This window comes from Lissotriton vulgaris, chromosome 2_2 (assembly GCF_964263255.1).
Source record: "Lissotriton vulgaris chromosome 2_2, aLisVul1.2, whole genome shotgun sequence".
In the NCBI taxonomy this organism is placed as follows: Eukaryota; Metazoa; Chordata; class Amphibia; order Caudata; family Salamandridae; genus Lissotriton; species Lissotriton vulgaris.
In genome coordinates, this window is record NC_141688.1 from 127,820,728 (window position 1) to 127,838,031 (window position 17,304).

At 43.8% G+C, this 17,304-nt stretch overlaps 1 protein-coding gene across 2 annotated transcripts in view; it reads right to left on the reverse strand.

The window, feature by feature from the left end:
* USP3 (ubiquitin specific peptidase 3) overlaps positions 1-17,304 on the reverse strand; it is a 255,373-nt gene that overhangs the window by 99,240 nt on the left and 138,829 nt on the right. For both annotated transcript variants that reach the window (XM_086959438.1, XM_086959439.1), the window contains 2 exons: positions 6,809-6,922; positions 3,032-3,178 (listed from right to left, as the gene is read on the reverse strand). In XM_086959438.1, the coding sequence (XP_086815564.1) occupies positions 3,032-3,178; positions 6,809-6,922 (261 nt within the window). The remainder of the gene's footprint in view (positions 1-3,031; positions 3,179-6,808; positions 6,923-17,304) is intronic.

Consider the following 17,304-nt stretch of genomic DNA (forward strand, 5'->3'; position numbering starts at 1 on the left):
TGCTGTGGCGATGGTCTACTGCGCTGTTATGCGCTGGAAACGCCTTCCGCTTTTCCCACCAGTGTAGCCCCAACTGTTAACATCACCGGGGTGCACGATGCGAGCTGGGATGCGTCCGGTCTTAAAGCGCAGGTCAGACGCGTCTGGTTGGGATCGGGACCTTCCCTCTGCGCGCTGACATCTTGCCAAACTGCGGGGAGTCTCAGTAGTGTGTGCGCTTCTAATCCCGCTTCTCACAGGCTGCCAGTGTTGATATACGCACGTCGCTGGGCCGATATGTTTGGTAACCCCACCGTCTTACCCCGGTCAGCCTCGGTCTCCGCAGTCTACAGCTACGGCAAGAGGAAAGGCGCGGGCGCCATCTTGTTCGCTCCCATCCCGAGCCGCCGGTTCACGGGAATAATTACAGCAGGCGTTGGGTATCAGGCCTTAGATCTCAGCACATCTTGTGCTCGTTGATTTCGCACATCCAGCGGTCCGCTTATATCCGTTTTACATGGGCATTAAAAGGGTCTGAGGGCGCCGCGATTGCAGCCGTCCGGCGGAGCTGTGATGTTAACCAGCCATTCCGCTGTGCGCCCCCTAGCGCCTCCGAAGAACCATTTTACTTCCAGAGTTTACAGATTACATGGAGGGTGGTCTAAAAGCTAATGTCAACAAGCGATTATTAAATATTAAAATCTGAAAATGACAAATGGTCCTTGATAGAAAAAGGGTGATGGAGCTGTAGCAGAAAATAATCAAGATGCTTCAGAGAGTGTCACCAAACTAGACTCTCACCAAGGACACTAATACAGGAATCAACTAAAAGAGGTCATGTCATTCATTTTCTTAAGGATTTCTTAAGTGCCTGATATTGCCAAGACAAAAACTCAAAGAGCTCATGGTTGTAAAAGGAAGACTCTTTCTTTAAAGAAAAACATGGAACCAAAACGAAGAACCATTTTACTTCTAGAGTTTGCGGATTTCATGGAGGGTGGTCTAAAAGCTAATGTCAACAAGTGATTATTAAATGTTAAAATCTGAAAATGTGGTTAAGACTACTGCAGTCAGCAGAAATGGTTGATTTATGACCTGCATCGAACAACAAAGACTCTTATCGACTCAATAACCATTCTCGTTTCAAGGTCGCACAAAGAAAAGTCCATCAGCTGAATTCAGGAGATAGATACTTCTAGGTATATCTATAACTAAACATAACTGTTAATAGGCTTGGTGTTGCGAGACTCAGTTTTTCTAGTTACGATATGTTGATTAATTAATGGTTAAATCTATTACGTTGCTTTCCTTTCCAACTATTTTTTTCTTTTCCTTTTAGTTTTGTGATGTTTATAAAGTCGGCACCCTTAATAATATTACACAATAGCAGTTTAATCAGAAATAGAAACTAGATTGCGGGGTCTTGAAATTAGTTTGCCGTGTTTCCTTCTTACTTGCTAGGGATTTTTAATTGATATTGTTTGTCAATTTACTTTCATTCAATGAGCACAAACACAACCTAACCCTGTCTGGTTTGTCATTGTGTGGCTTAAATGGTTCCTTCACAACAATAGCACAGATAAAAGACATTCACTACAAAAGGTGAAATTACAGTCAGTAACTAGAGTTTGTTGGGGAGATTGTTGCAGGCATGAAGTCTTTTCAGGCTTGTCATGTGCACTCTTGCACATAGTTAGGGATGAGTGACTGGAGGGAAGGAGTAGACACCACATAGTTTTTCAAGGAGTGTTAGAGCATATGCATTTTCTTCACAGCAGCGTCCACAAGAGGGTTCTTGCACAATTTAGACCACTGGCTTCTCAATAAGTAATGTGAAGACACTTGTGTGTGCCATTCCCTGGTACAACACAGAGTAAGGCCCTGAATTAATCACCTAAAGGAAACCAACGGTTTCTAAAATGAAGTAAAGCAGGATGTCTATGTTGGGAAAATTCAGATGAAGGAAACTTTTTTGGGATGTATACAAAAGCTTATAAGCTCAATAATTCTTTGTGATGGTGAGAATTTCAAATTCAATTGGTCACAGAATGAAATGCTGCCTGACGCCAAGAAGTCACCTCGCTTTCTACAAGGGTTCTTATCTTCCTTGAAACAAAACTTCCATCTGGGCTTTGCAACTATCCCTTATAACGCTCAAAGCATTTTTCCCTTCTGGCGCTTCGATCCATTAAGTGTACTGTTCAGATTGCATCACTCATATCTTGGTTTCCCTATACCGACTACCAAATGTACATCAATTTGTTGTGTCTAATATTTGCAAAACTGCTCATCATAAGTAGTCAAGCTATGTTCTAGGAGGGGATTCATGCTTTGTTCTGCAGTTTTTTCAGCAACATTTAAATCAAGTTTTTGAAGTTATTCTTTGTTTATGTTTAGTTGGAGGGGTGCATGTCTGTAGTAGGACATATGTGGGAATGGTTGGGTACAGTGCACTAGGTTCTGACACATGGTCTGATCATGTTGTGGTGAAACTGGCACTACTAGTATTTGTGCAGATGTTTAACTATTTCAGATGATGAATGAATGAATTCAATATTTATTCTATATGAAATATTTTGACCTAGCACTGAAGAAAGATTTCAGGGGCAACTACATACCACTCAGCGCTTGGATACCCTCACGGGCGACAAGCAGCGCTCTACAAGTCCACCTTACATTACATACATTACCATGAGAGATGGTCGAAGAAATCACTGCTTATTCCGTAGACGAAATAAGGAAAATCAAAAAGCTGTACAGCTATGTAAGAACTACCGATTCTAAGGTAGTATGATAGCTCATTCAAGTGAAGCCACTTGAAAATGCACATGTGGCAGTTGTAGAGACATGGTTATGGTGTATCGTACTAGGCATCACTCTTGAAATCTTCTTAAGATTTGCAAGTTGTTTCCCATCTTAAAAACATGATTGGATGTCTCTTCCTTTAATGCCATAATTGTCCAAGGACTTGTTTCAATCTTTACTACTCGGCTCAATGCAAGAAATTACACAAGTATTTACAAATCTTTAAGGTAATGTAAATAACTCTTACATGCAGCATTTTTTGCTTGAAGACAGACTGGAATTTTCTTGTGAAATGATGGAACGCAGAACTCCATTGTAGCCTCCTTGAAGCTCCAAGTGAAGATGGTCCAAGAGGTAACGCATGAATTCGTGGGCATCTTGTTGCTGATATCCCCTGAATGGTAAGGCAAAATTTACAGGTGTATGTATTGCTATTGAGTAACAACAATGAAGAATAACACATACTAGGGACTGCCAACTGACAGAAAGGACAAATGGAACATTTAACTCACCGTTACCACCATAATGTGGTCTAGCGGCTAAGTTGCCAACTGTAGATCCAGGAGACTTTGGTTCTAATCCGACTCTCCCACTTTACCACATTGTGTGGTAATGGGCAAATTACTTCATCTCCCTGTGTCAGTTCCTACATCTGCCAAAATTGGGAACACTTAGAAACGGGCTAAATGCTGCTGTAAAACACTATATAGGATAACGTATATTTTAAAATAACATACTTTAGGCTCCCTTAGTTAAAAGAAGCTTTATAAGTAGTAACAAGTTGGAAGTCTTACGAGTTTGATGGCTTATCGGCAGCAAACATGTTATATTCAAAAACAAGGATCGCATGTACCTAGCCTTTAACTTTACGTTATGCCAACCGAGTTTACATAAAGTTCCTCAATCAGTGTAACCAGGGTTGAAAGACAATTGTCTTAAAGTAGAAGAAATATGAGGAACATTCGTAATCTGTAGCATTCTTTGAAGTCTGAGATAGGTAAAATGTGCATCCAGGATTCAAGCATGAAGTGTGTGAAGTAGCTACCATCACTGAACCCAGAGTGCAGTGTTAGGGATCATGAGATGGCTAAACGGTTCTGCAGTGCTAGAGATACTGACTTATTGTTGTTCTAAAATCTATACCAGAAACATCTAGAACCTGATGGCAGATATAAACCAAGGTTACTCTCCAAAACCCTTATTTTGAAAGTTACTGTTACTTGCACTCCAGATGTACCCTGTATTTACTCTTGAAGCTTTAATGTGGCAATTGTGCTTCCTTGGGTTTGTCGCAAACTATTTTTAAACCCCTGCATCTGTTGATAAATATCATTTCTTCTGTGCTGCAGTTCTTTTATAGGTACAATTATATTTTTGTATGTTACTCATGTAGGCAAGCCCTCCCTGTTGTAGTCTGAGACTGTGTTCATTCTTTCTATGACATCCCTTTCACTGCAATTCAAGCACTAACTATTGCGCTTTGAATAACATTAAGACGCAAATCGATGTCACAATTCTTCAAGCTGTTCAAGCATACAGAAACACAGATTCTACAGTTTCTCCAAATGAGACAAATCTCATGACCCAACTGTGGCTTTTCTTTCGTCTCAGTTTTGTTCCTATTCCATTAGATATGTGGCTTCAAGACTTGACTAGTCTATGTTACAATCGTATTCAACAATAAGGTGTAGAGTGGAAAAGTGATTCTTTTGGATTGCTACATCTTTCTCTTTTCATTCCTGGATGTTTCTATCTCTTTTTGCTGCCTTCTGACACTATCAAGTAATTCAGAAGCAATTTTAACCTCTGAAACCCTCTTCTGGTAAACTTTAGAACTTCACAACAAATCTTAGGCTGATCTCCAAAGTGTATCAGTCACAAATAAAGAACTGTACCTTCGTCAACACTATGTCCAAATCATGTTTGCACCTTCAAAGTGCACACTTCTCAGCTCTTATCAGTTCTTCAACTTCTACTAATTACAGCTTTTCTGTTCATCTTTAGTTCATTCGCTTGTCTTGCAAAGTAAATCCTCCCCCAACTGCGACATCTACACTTAACCAATCAGCATGGATGTCACAGCTATAACTATATCAATGATCCCTCAATATTTGACAATTAATTTTTAAGTACATTTGCTTTGCCTTAAAAAAATCAATGTGGATATTGATCTTAGTTTTAAACACATTTCTGGTAATTATAGCCACTCAGGTGAGCTCTTAAACTAAGCTTGTTCCTCTAGGATAGTGTTGCATAGAAACATACAGGTTCCTGCGCAACGTCTAGGTTATGCAAGAGTAAATCCTGGTTTAACATAGGTTCTGGTAGCTGTTCTGGACAGGAGACATTTAAGAGAAATTATTTCTAGCTGTGTACTTAAGTAGATTCTGGGCTCCTTGACAGTGGTATTAAGGATGCTGCCATCATCAGACACTGAATGAGGTACATGAAAGAGCATCTGTACATTTCACATCAGGTGAAGGTGAACATCAACAGTACCGAATGGGCAAAGGAAAAACGAGTGCAAAGAACTCCCTGCATAGCTTTTCAAACCATTGTAAGATTTCGATTCAGCAGACCTCTATGCTCATAAATTTCACAAAGAACATGCAGATACAGACAACATAAAATTCCACACAGACACTCAAAGACGTTCTGTTTGCATAAAAGGAGAAAAGTAAATTTTTTTGCACTTAAAATAAGTGATCCTATCTGTTAACCTAACCATGCTACAATCAAAAGGCAATGACAGGTACCAATGAAGTGAATGGGTAGCTCTGACATAGTGCTTAAGAAAAAAAAATCACCTCTTTCACCAACTGTTGGCAATGCATTGATTATACTTACAAGAGTACTCTGGCTACACCTAAGCCCAATATATCAGTGCCTACAGTGATCTGGGCATGATTGCTACTCCATCCAGTTCCCTAATGCAGAATGTGAGTAACCCTGAAGTGCATCAGTCAGCTCAATGGTGCAAGGTAGAGCAAATGAGGGTGACACAGGAATTACATAAGGTTAGGCACCTGGCTTTTAAAGCAGTCCTGCAGTCATGCAGTGTGGAGAAGTGTGGCTCAATGGTTAGAGTGCAGACCCTGATGCAGAGGTCTAGCCCGGGACCAGGGTTCAATTCCCCGCCTCGGCGGGTCTTGGGCTCAAAAATTCCACGGACCTGATAATTCTCGCCTCGGTGCCTATTCCAATCATGGAGTCCCACTCTGCAACTCTGGGCAATAGCTTGCTTAATCTCCACAACGGCCCCCACAACGCTAAGGATGCCTGGCACCTTGGGGGTGCCCAGGAGTGGCCGCCTCACAGGGAAAGCCAGGATGGGTTCCACGGCGGTATTCGTACAAGCGCCTTGAGACCCTTGCGGGTGAGTAGTGCGCTATACAAGTATCAATTTACAATTTATAGTGCAGCTCACAATCTGCTGTCCATTCCCAACCCATTTTTCTATCTGGATCAATGTTTATGCATAAGCAGTGCAGATGTTGTCTTTCTGGTGTATTCTTCCCAGTTACTCTTTTGAAGCTTTAATCTATAAAGTAGCTGTCACTGATAGCAATGTCAGTGAAGTACCAGTAGAATAGTATAGGCCACACTAAAGCATTAAGCAAGTCAGGCTAGAATGAATCACTTAAAATGACTATTCATTTAGCATACACGGGATCGAAGTCATGAAAGTATAAGTTTTCATATCATGTTTATTCTAAAATGAGTTTCACATTCTCAATAGTTTTTTTTAATTTCTGATACAATTTGGATAATCCATACATTATGTTGCGATTAGGCATAACTTAATCTTTTTTACAGATCAATATTTGGATCTAAACAATCAGGTAGACAAATACGATTCCACTGGGGTGGTGTTGCATGCCTATAATGTAAACTCTTCCCAGTGTTCTGATTACTAAACTCACAATAAAGGAGAACTATACCCAAGCACAACATGATTAAGTACTTACATTCACTTCAAAGTGAAAACAAACATGTAAGAAGCTTTTTTTCCCACCAATCTTACCGGAAACTCGGCATAATTTTCCAAACAACATAGAATAACGATTCTGGACTAAACGCGGTCTGGCTGCCTTGCCACAGCGCACACAGTGTCTTTCTAAATTCTTCCACTAACGAACTGAAAAGAAAGAAAACACATAGTTCCATAAAAGAAATCTCTCAACTAATAAAAGCAAACAAATGCTAGCAAAATGGCTTCTTTTAAAGCACATGACTATTAAAATTAGGAAGAAATGCCACAAGCAGCTAATGAGCTTTACTTAAACGTTTATTATTTTGTATGAAATGGTATGTAAGCTACTCTCTCTGGATTTTGGAATATGGCCTCGAGCTGTCTTTCCCATGTAAGGTAATGCGACATTACCACTCCTTAAGAAGCAGATATCAACAGCACAAACTGCTAAATAAACCTGATCAGTCATCACAATCGAGAGGCAATAGCACCTCTTCTCCACAAACAAAGAGCTCCACCGAGCTTTTTGGTAGGCTTGAACCCAACCCTATGTGCAAAAATGTTTACAACATCATCCACAGACACATCTTTCGAATGTAAGTGGAAGTATAGAATATATCTTCCACAAACATTTGATGAACCAACAAATCTGTAGAGGAACAACAGCCATTTATTTTCAAGTTTCTTTGACCATACAAACATTTGGTATCTGTAGTGACAGAAGGATGATAACATTCATGATATACGAAGTGCAAATTCAGTTTATGCATTAGTAATCATTGGACCTAGAACCCTCATTGCCAGTACCTATGGTTAGTTTAACACAAAACATGTATATGCTCCAGCATTTAAAGCAAACTTCAATTATCTGTTTTATATTGATGTCTTTCCAACCACACTCTAGACAAGCTCCTTCCTGCAAATGCAACCATCCCAAAATTATTTATTGCTTAGATGTGACCAGCACACACTTTGCTAATGGCATACAGCACAATATTAAGCTATAATCTTTACAAGTCTTTAGACAAAAAAGTGCACATATTGTCCCATGCCGCACAAAGGAGTTCATCTGCCACACTAGACCTCCCCTCTGCATTTAATGAGTAGATTGGTAAAACGTGTGATCTGGTACGCAGTTAGTTCCTTTCCCTATATTATAGTTTCACTAAAGTGAGCTTATCAAGTAGGTTCTGTGTACTATATAGAAAAAAATCTGACTGATTGGTAGATAGAGCTAGACGGTAGATAAACGGGAATTTAGCACACATTTTAGTTCTCAGCTGAGAAAAAAATAATAAATCCCTAAATTCAGACTGAGCAGATGACAGATTATTCTTATTCTCTGAATGTTGTAAGTGTTTTGTAAGAATGCATCAGTGGGAATAAAGTTTACATGATAAAGTGGAATTTATAGTAAGCTTTGGGAGTTTATATTCCTTCCAAAGTCTTGAACCATCTTTAAAAATATATTTGAGAAAAAATGTGGGTGACAGACATTTACCCAAGTAATCACAGATATTCATGGGGAACAATGATGTTTTATTTCTGCTGAAAGGTTAAATTTTACAAATCTTTTGAGCAAAAAAAAAATGATAAGAAGATTAGCATCCCTCATTACTTAGGAAACTATAGGCTTCCCATTCCACTCTGACTCGGCAAACAACTCATCCTAACCCTAGATACATGAAATATGCAAATGACAGTCATCAGCTCAAAATGTACACAGCCACCATAACCAATATATTCATATATCTGGCTTGGTATCTTAAGAGCTCTGTGGTAGGTAAGGTAAGGTAATTTTATTATGCATAGTTTATTAAAACCAGTGCAAACATTTTACAAAACAGATTAAATAGCATAAAAGAAGTTGTGTCTTTAAAACGTCATTAAAAGAGCAAACAGTAAAAGCCCAATACAAATTTCCAGATGCGTTACTTTTGGGCAAGAGCAGGTGTCATTAAGTTCAAATTAGCGTCTATATGTACTGTGTAATGTTTTTTGGCAGTTTCTGCTCAATTAGCGCAAGGAACTTTACATACCTGCAGTTCAGTTTTGTGTTTGCGGGGTTAAGACAAGCCAGTACTGCTTGCCTCCTAGTGCGAGTTCCTATCTGTTTAAGTTGGTCCTTTAGGAATAGCTGGCGCGCTGGCCTGAACTCTTGGCAGAGGCAAGTCATATGAAGTATGTCACCCTTCTTTGTATTGTAGAAGGTGCAGGTCTCGTGGCCATTGCTCCTGAGCCATGGTGGCAAATGCTCTCTGGTAGGCAAGACCCCTAGTCTGTATTTCAGAAACTTCAGTTTTATTGTCTTGGGATAACCCTGGCTGAAGTATGGTTGAGGTGTCAGGGATTTATATGTGTTTATGGTCATCCATGCATGATTTCTTTTAGCGAATGACTCTTTATCCTCTAGTAGTGAAAGAGTTTTGACAGCTTTCCAAACCAGTTTTTTGAATGCTTTGTGGCCGAGTTGCAAATCCCAGATCGCAGTTAGTTTGGTAGTCCCCAAAGCTGTCTTCAGGTAAGATCTTGCCTGAGATGCCTCCCTGCTTTGAATGTCTTGCCATAACAGCTCATTTAAAGTGTTAGTAATAGCAGAACAAAGTTTGTGGCAGCAGATGATGTAAGCTCCCTGTCTTGCAAGAGCTTGTTTTTGTAGTCCAAATTCCAGCCTGAGTTGGGCGGGCGATGTATAGGACGGGAGCGAAAACATTGTTCGGTAGGCTTTTATCTGGATAACGTCCAGATTCTTGGCATCTCTCCCACGTAGAGCCTCGCTGCCGTAGCAGATGGAGGGTAGTAGCTTAGCCTGGATGATTTTCAAGTAAGGAGTCAAAATTGGTCCTATTAGTTGGTTAGCTATGCTTTTTAATGTAGCGGCAATACAAGACGCTCTCCTTTTTGCTTCCAGCATTTGCTGTGAGAATAAACCGTCTTGGTCGAAGATGACTCCCAAGTATTTATAGTCCGAAGCTGGCTCAATATTTTGGCCGCCCAGTGTCCATATCTTCTGCGGTTTTTTGTGTGTGTTTATTGACATAGTGCGAGTTTTGCTCAAATTTATTTTTAGTTTGTTTTCCATGGCATAACTATGCATTTGAATTAGTAGTTGCTTGAGGCCGATGTAGGTATGGCTCAGTAGCACGACATTGTCTGTGTACAGAAGGTTGCTCAGGGGTTTCTCTCCCAGCCTCGGGGGATGGGAATTGCAAGTGTTTAATATACCTGGTAGATCCGCCATATACAGATTAAACAGTGTTGAGGCGAGCACACACCCTTGCTTAAGGCCTTTGGTGGTGCAGACTTTAGATGATAGATGTGTGCCGCCTCCTAGCTTCACCTGCACCCAGGTGTCGGAATGGAGAAGCTTCAGCATACTTAACGTGGAATGCGGTATTCCCCATTGTGCCAGTTTTCTCCAGAGTCTGTCTCTATCAATGTTATCGAATGCCGCACTGAAATCAATGTAGCACATGTGCAGCGGCAATTTCCGTGTTTTTGCTGCGTCGATCATTAGTGAGATGGCCAGAATATTTGTAGTTGTTCCAGTGTTTTTACGGAAGCCGGTCTGGTTCAAAGGTATAATCTCATTGGAGTCCGCCCATATGACAATCTCCTCCAAGATTGTACCCGCAAAGTATTTTGCCTCGTTGTCAAGAAGGGCTACTAGACGATAATTGTTTGGATCAGTTTTATCGCCTTTTTTATATATGGGGACGATTGTCGACCCTCTCCAGGATTCTGGGATTTTATTTAGAAGTCTAACTTCACAGAATAGCGGTTGCATAATAGTGGCCCATTCTGTGCTCTTTTCCTTGAATAAAGCTGGCGGTATGCCATTGGGACCTGGAGCGCCTTCTTTCCTGCCCTTGCGAATTTGTATTGATATTTGTGTTATTTGCTGAGAGGCTGATGCGACCATGATGCTTTCCTGTAGGCCTTGCTCCTTCTTAATCTGAGACTCCGGCGAGGGAGTTATGCGGTGGGGCTCTTTTTTGTTGGATTCTTGGGTTCTTGCCTGTTCCAGGTGATTGTTGAAATGGCTGGAAAGGTGGTTTATCCATGTCTGTTCCATGATGTGCGAGCCTGGTTCTTTATATTCTGGACGCAGAATCCTATTCACCGATTGCCAAAAGCGTGCGCTATTACTGCTTTTGGAATCAAATAGCAGTTTCGCCCATGTTTCGTTTTCAGCCTCTTGTTTTATGTTCCATTTTGTGCGTTTGAGTTCCGCTCTTTGTTTCCTCAGCTCTATCCGAAGGTTTGTTTTCTCTGCAGATGATCTTAGCTTCCGTAGGGTCGAGTTAATTTGTTTTTTGTGTGACCTTAGATGTGCTCTCTGACCTCTTTTTAAGTTGGATGTGGTGCCCTTATTAGGAAGATTGCTTTTTTGGATGGGCTTGGTAGCCAGATCTCGTAGCAGAGACTCAGTGTATAGCTCCCAGTATTCAATGTGCCCAACCACATTTGATTGTTGCGTGCTATGTAATTTAAGGGCAGTTTCTGCCAGAGATGTTAGATTGGTTGGCGTGCATTTAAGTCTTTTTTGATTGATGGAATGAATAGCCCCTATCATTTTGTCTGGCTTGAATGCAGTGGGCATTTTTGCCATTAAATGGCATTCCTGGGGGGCGGTGATCACTTTCGCCCTTGTCCCCCATTCTGAATCCCAGGATGTGAGGAAATAAGGCCAAACTGGCAAATGTATAATCCAGGATGGAGCTCGCTGTTTGTGAGTAGAATGTTTCTACAGGCGGAGAGTCGGTGGAGAATCTTCCATTTAGTGCCCGAAGATTGTAGTGTTCTAGGTCTTTGAGTAGAGCATTGTTTAAACACCTTTTCCTGCGTAGCGAAGAATTTTGTGGAGGTATAGTGTAAATTTTGTTTAAAGCCAGAGCCTCTTCTTCTGTTGATGAACCAAGCATGTTTTGATTGAAATCCCCAGTCAAGAGGAGGAGTGGTTTTTCCATTTGAGAGACATACTCCGCTAGTTGGTTTGAAATTGAGTTAGAGTCATTGACTCTATGTTTGGGGTGAACATATGCGTTAATCAGGCAGATCTCTTCTTCTTTGTTGCCGAGCTGTAATTTTATCTTTACTGATAAAGTTGTCGATGTGGAAGATTTCATAAGAACTGCCGATGAGATTGTTGTGTTACATATGTATGTAGCCAAGCCTCCTGACTGGTGACCAAATCTGTTGACTCTAGTTGCTGCCGATGAAAAGCAAGTGAAGCCCATGATGTGTTGTGTAGATGTTAACCACGTTTCTTGCAACATAACTATGTCAAATTGAGAAATATACTTTTGGAAATCCATGTCATCCATTTTTGACGAGAGGCCATTTATGTTCCACGAGCAGATGCCTATAAGTGGCGCGCTGCCCTTTGTATCGTCTGTTGTCTGTTGGTGGCATCATGCCTCCTCGGGGCGTAAGAAGATTGTTTGAGGCAGTGTTTCTCTTGTAAATGCTTGGTTTTGATGGGGGGCTCCCCTCAGTGTAGCTTCTGTCCGATCCCATGGTCTGCATGTATTGTTGTTTGGCTGCATTCCTCTCAAAAGTTTGGTCGAGGAAGGGTGTGTGTCTGATTGTCATTCGGCATTGGCCTTCTCCCTCTTGTTGGATGAACTTCTGATACCCTCGGTCTGTCTTCCGAGCATTGCCACGATGTGTTTTTGCTTTTTGTGGGGGAGCTACCAAAAGCACCTCTAAGGACGCTAAGAGTGTTTGCCTGTATTGCCGCTGGTTCTGGGCTTGTCCTCCTCTGTAGTGGTGCGGGATAAGCTGGTTTTGGTACAGGAACTAGCTTAATGCCCCAAGACTTGAATTGCTCCCCTTCTGCAGCAATTAAGTCTGCAACGATGCTGGAGGACCAAGTGGTTTTGGTTGCTTCCGGACTATTTGGGTTTTTGGCAGGCAGGAATTCAACAGATATTAAGTTGTTCGAACTTATGCCCTTCAGACTGGGAATGTGTTCCATTAATTTGAGAATGTTGCCGCGATTTAGCGTATCGTGCGGCCCTTGCAACGTATACTCCGGAAGGAAGACAAGCATCTCCGTTGCTTGGTTAATGCTTCTTTCCTCCTGATGTTTATTTGTTGTATAAAGTGCTAGAGCTGACGAGCCCTGAGCTGAAGGAGCTTCGTAAGTTGCCGGGGTTATGTCTTCGCCATGCCAGTTGGCTGTGTGTGTTGTTACTTTAAGAGGGAGCATTTGCTTTGGTGATATGTGTGTTTCAGAAGACCACTTTGTTTGAGGATGTTCCAGTTGGCCTGCATCCAGGTAGATAGTCTTAACTAATGTGTCTTTAAGGTGGTCTACATGAGTTTGGCTTAACGTTTGGCCAGTCTCTCTATTCCTGTCCCCAACCTCAGAGTTTGACATGAGTGGGCAGTTAATTACTGATGTTAGTGGTGTATCTTGAGTGGTAATTGCTTCAATTAGTTCCTTTTCCCTTTGGAGCGGAGGATCCATATTATGTGGTGTTGGAGCTCCTAAGTGGCCATTGAGGTCCCTCTTTGTCGTGTTCTTATCACAGTTTGGCTGTATGAGTTGTTTGGTCTTTACTGCCATGTCTCTGTATGTGGCTGTTTGTTCTGGTTGGTCGTTTGCTGGTAGTCCTTGGAGTCATTGCTCTTCTTGATTCTGCAGGTTGCCAATTGTATTGTACTGCTGCTGAATTGAACTGGGGGGTGAGCAATCTTCGCCCTCTGTGGAGTGGGCATTAGTGATGTTAGGAGGAGATTTATCCTTCGAACCGAAGAAAATTGGGAAGTATTTGGAAGTAGATGTTTCAGTGTCAGTTTTCTGCTTCCGCCCTTTCCTTTTTTGTTGACGCCGTTGCTTGGCGTTGTGTTTCTTTGGAAGATCCTGTCCCATCTGGCTTATTTCTTTGTGTGCGGGAATGTAATCGGCAGTTGGCTCTCCTTTGTTTCCGGGTAACTCCTCCTTCCTTTGCGTTCCATTGTCATGTATAGTGAGGCCCTTTTCTGCAGTTGCGTTTCCTCTATATAGGTTCCTTAGGTCTCCTATTAGGTCGGTTAACATAGTCGGCAGTGTGGCTACTTTGCCCAGTGCCTGGCTGCAGTTGCAACTTGGGTAGATGTTTGTTTGTGCTCTCTCTATTAAGTTGTTTAAATTTCCTAGCTTGTCGTCAATGCCGGCTGTAAAAACAGCCAGTGTATTAAGAAGAGTAAGTTGGAGCTCCATTTTTTCAGATTGTATAGGCATTTATATAGCGCACTACTTACCCGGAGGGTCCCAAGGCGCTTCGACCGCTGTGAAACCCTTCCTGGCTTCCCTGAGAGATGGTCCCTTAATGGGTATCTCCAGGGTGAGACCAGGCATCCCCGGCGGTCTGGTGGGTCCGTTAGTGAAGATGAGGCAAGATAATGCTCAGAGTTGCCGAGTGTGATCGCTGATCAGAGTGGGCACCGAGGCGAGAGAATTATCGAGTCCGCTGACCCTGGTCCAGAAACCTGCCGCGCCAGGAATCGAACCCTGGCCCCGGGCCGTCCTCTGCTCTCGGGTCTGCCGCCTCTAACCAGTGAGCCACACTACTTCACTTCAGATTGATACTGTAGTGCATCTACTGCTAGCTGAATGGTATTTAGCAGTGAATTCCACGTTCCGGTGTTTTGTTCTTTCCCCCGCCCGTTCTCCTTGGAGGTGTTGGAATGCAAGTTTGTGTTTTTGACTGCCAAAGATGGATCAAGGGCGTGGGGATCATTGTGGTCTGGTGTGTAGGTTGCTAACATGTCTTCCCATTCTTGTGTGTTGAGATAGGACATTGTAGCTTTGCCTTCTGCTTTACAGCAGAGGTCATGTGGACTTACTGCCTCGTGGATTCCTTGGTCTATGGGAGGTGTTGCACATTCAGCCGTTGAGCGAGACTTAATAGGGGTACTGTGGGTTTGGCCCAAGGATTGTGAAGCCAGCGCTGGGCTGTGTGGTGCTTCCTTTGTGTAGAACTGCTCTTGTGTCTGTAGGCCTGTCTGTGGGCCTCTCCCGGAAGCCCTATCAGTTGGGCAGATGTCTGTTCTGTTCGCTGGTTTTTGTGCTGAGGTTGGTTTCTCATACGCATTCACATTGGCGCTGAGATCGTCTAATTATTATTATTATTATTATTATGTTTCTTATATAGCGCCAGAATCGACCCCCGAAGGGGTATCTCCGCGCTTGCCTTGGGAACCCGTCCTGGCTTTTCCCTGTGAGATAGCCCCTACAGGGCATCCCCAAGGTGAAAGCCAGGCATCCCGCCGCAGGGGGGCCGTTGTGGAGATTAAGCAAGCTTAATGCCCAGAGTTGCAGAGTGTGAACCCATGATTAGGTCAGGCACCGAAGCGAGAATTATCGAGTCCATGGACATTTGAGCTCAAGACCCTGCCGCGTCGGGAATTGAACCCTGGTCCCGGGTCTGACCTCTGCTTCAGGGTCTGCCTGCTCTAACCAGTGAGCCACACTTCTCCACTAATGGGGTTGGTAGCAGAATTTCCCTGTTGTATGGGGCCTTGCTGTCTGAATGAGAGGGTAAGGAATTCTGATTCCGGTTGAACTCATCAGCAAAATTAGGTGTCTCTTTGCTTATGCTTGCGCTTGAGCTCTCCAGAGGAGTGTTTGCACTCATGAGCTTCGCAAAGCTAATTTGCGTAAGGTCTTGCGAATAATTACCCAGGGCAGATGGACTTATAGCTTCAGGCGCGGGTGATGATGGGCGTGCTGAGCTCGCAGTGGCTGGAAGTAATGGTGTTTGCAAGCCCTGCAGATGGTTGTTGCTCGAGAAGATGGCTGAGCCTGTGTCCTTTAGAAATTCAAATTTTGTGTATATTTTAGGCTGGTAGGACTTTTTAATAGATTGTAGCGCCTTTACTGTAGGCTCTGATGATAAAACCGCTGACAAGCCTGCACTGTTGAGCTTTGATAAAGCCCTGATGCTTGCTCTGATGGCAAAAAAATCCCCTCTGTTTTAGTGGCAGGGTTTGCATTTATTTTCGTTTTCTTGTGTTCTTTCTCGTTTCCAGTTGTGTCATTCATTTTTGCTGTGGATTTTGGTTTGGTCTCCAGGGGCTCCCTGACTTTCCCTGACCTCATGATGGTGTTTGCGGGCTGTGAACCGCCCTGGACCGCCAAGGGGAGGTGGAAAATAACTGCCCCCCTCCTTATTTGCCGCCCCTTGCTAATGCGTTTGCTCTGCCGATGGTTGAAGACAGAAGAATGGGGAGGTTTTGAGGTACGGTTTTGATGAAGAGGGAAAGATGGGAGCGTTGGAGCAATCTGGAGCAATCTGTGGGAGGGCTGTGTGGAAACGTAGAAACAGGCTCAGAGTAGTACTGAGAATAAGGATGTGAACGGAGCAGACTGTGAGCGGAGCACTCGGGGGAGACCTGCTGACAAGGTCGGACCTAGTCGGGCCTGCCTGGGACGAACCCCCCGGCTCTTACTTAGCGGCCGCCTCTATCGGGAGCCGCGCTCACGTCACGTTTTTACAGTCTCGCCTCGCCTCGCCTCCTTGGAGTGGCTGCTCCTGACGGAAGGAAAGAGCGGCGATGAGGACAATGTATCGATGTATCCGTACTGAAATCTAGCTGATGCTAGTTGTCACCCTAAAGATCGCCGCCTGCATGCTCCTCTCATACGGCGAGACCCATGGGCTGTGCGGCTTCTGTCAGCGAGGTTGGGGGCGCTGTGTTCTGAGCTCCTGTAGTCCCAGGTCCACCTCCGGTTCTAGTGCTTCAATAGTCTTCCAGCACTCTATTCAATAAGTAAGTAAGGGCCTTGGTTTGCCTCGGGGCTGTGCCCTCTCCCCTGCACCCCTCGCCTCAATGGAGACCGCAATAGGAACTTTGGCAGCCTCAACCCCCCTGCATCCTGGCAGACGGACTCAAATGGGCATGAAACAAGGGTGAGAGGCGAGGCTCCGATGGTGTTAGAGTTAGTGTGCTGCTGAGGATCTGGCAGCATAGGATGCAGGAGCAGGGGCAGAGGGGGGAGCCGCGGGTGAGGGAGGCCGCAATTGGCAACCGGTCTTAAGCAACTCACCAGGACCGTTTTTTGCTGTTTTGTTGGTTTCTCAGCGCCCTCACAATCCTCGTGGTTAGTGCTTCAATACCGGGCTCTGTTCAGTCCCATAGCTCTAATCCGCTCTGTTCGCCGTTCGCCATTCTCCTCTGCGGATCGTTAGTTTGTGGGATGTCCGATTCAGCTTGCAGCGGCTCGCGGGGGCCGGGAGCAAACGGCCGGGAACGGGGAGAAATTTTGCCTTCTGACAAGAGCCAGGCAGGAGGCAGGCGGGAGTGCAGGCAGGAGTGCCGCTAAAACTCCTGAGGACTCCAGGAGGCTTCGGTGGAGACTTTGCCCCCGCTTGCCCCCGCCGCTCGCTCGCTGTCTCGCTGCTTGCCGCTGTCCGTGATGGGAGAAATGGCGACTGGTGTCTGGCGTTCGCTGTGGTCCTCTGCTGCTCTCTGCTGGTCAACCAGAAATCAGTGACTTAGAACGCATTTGTGTCTGTGCAGTACAACTGACGCCAGTGTCAGGTGTACACCTGAAT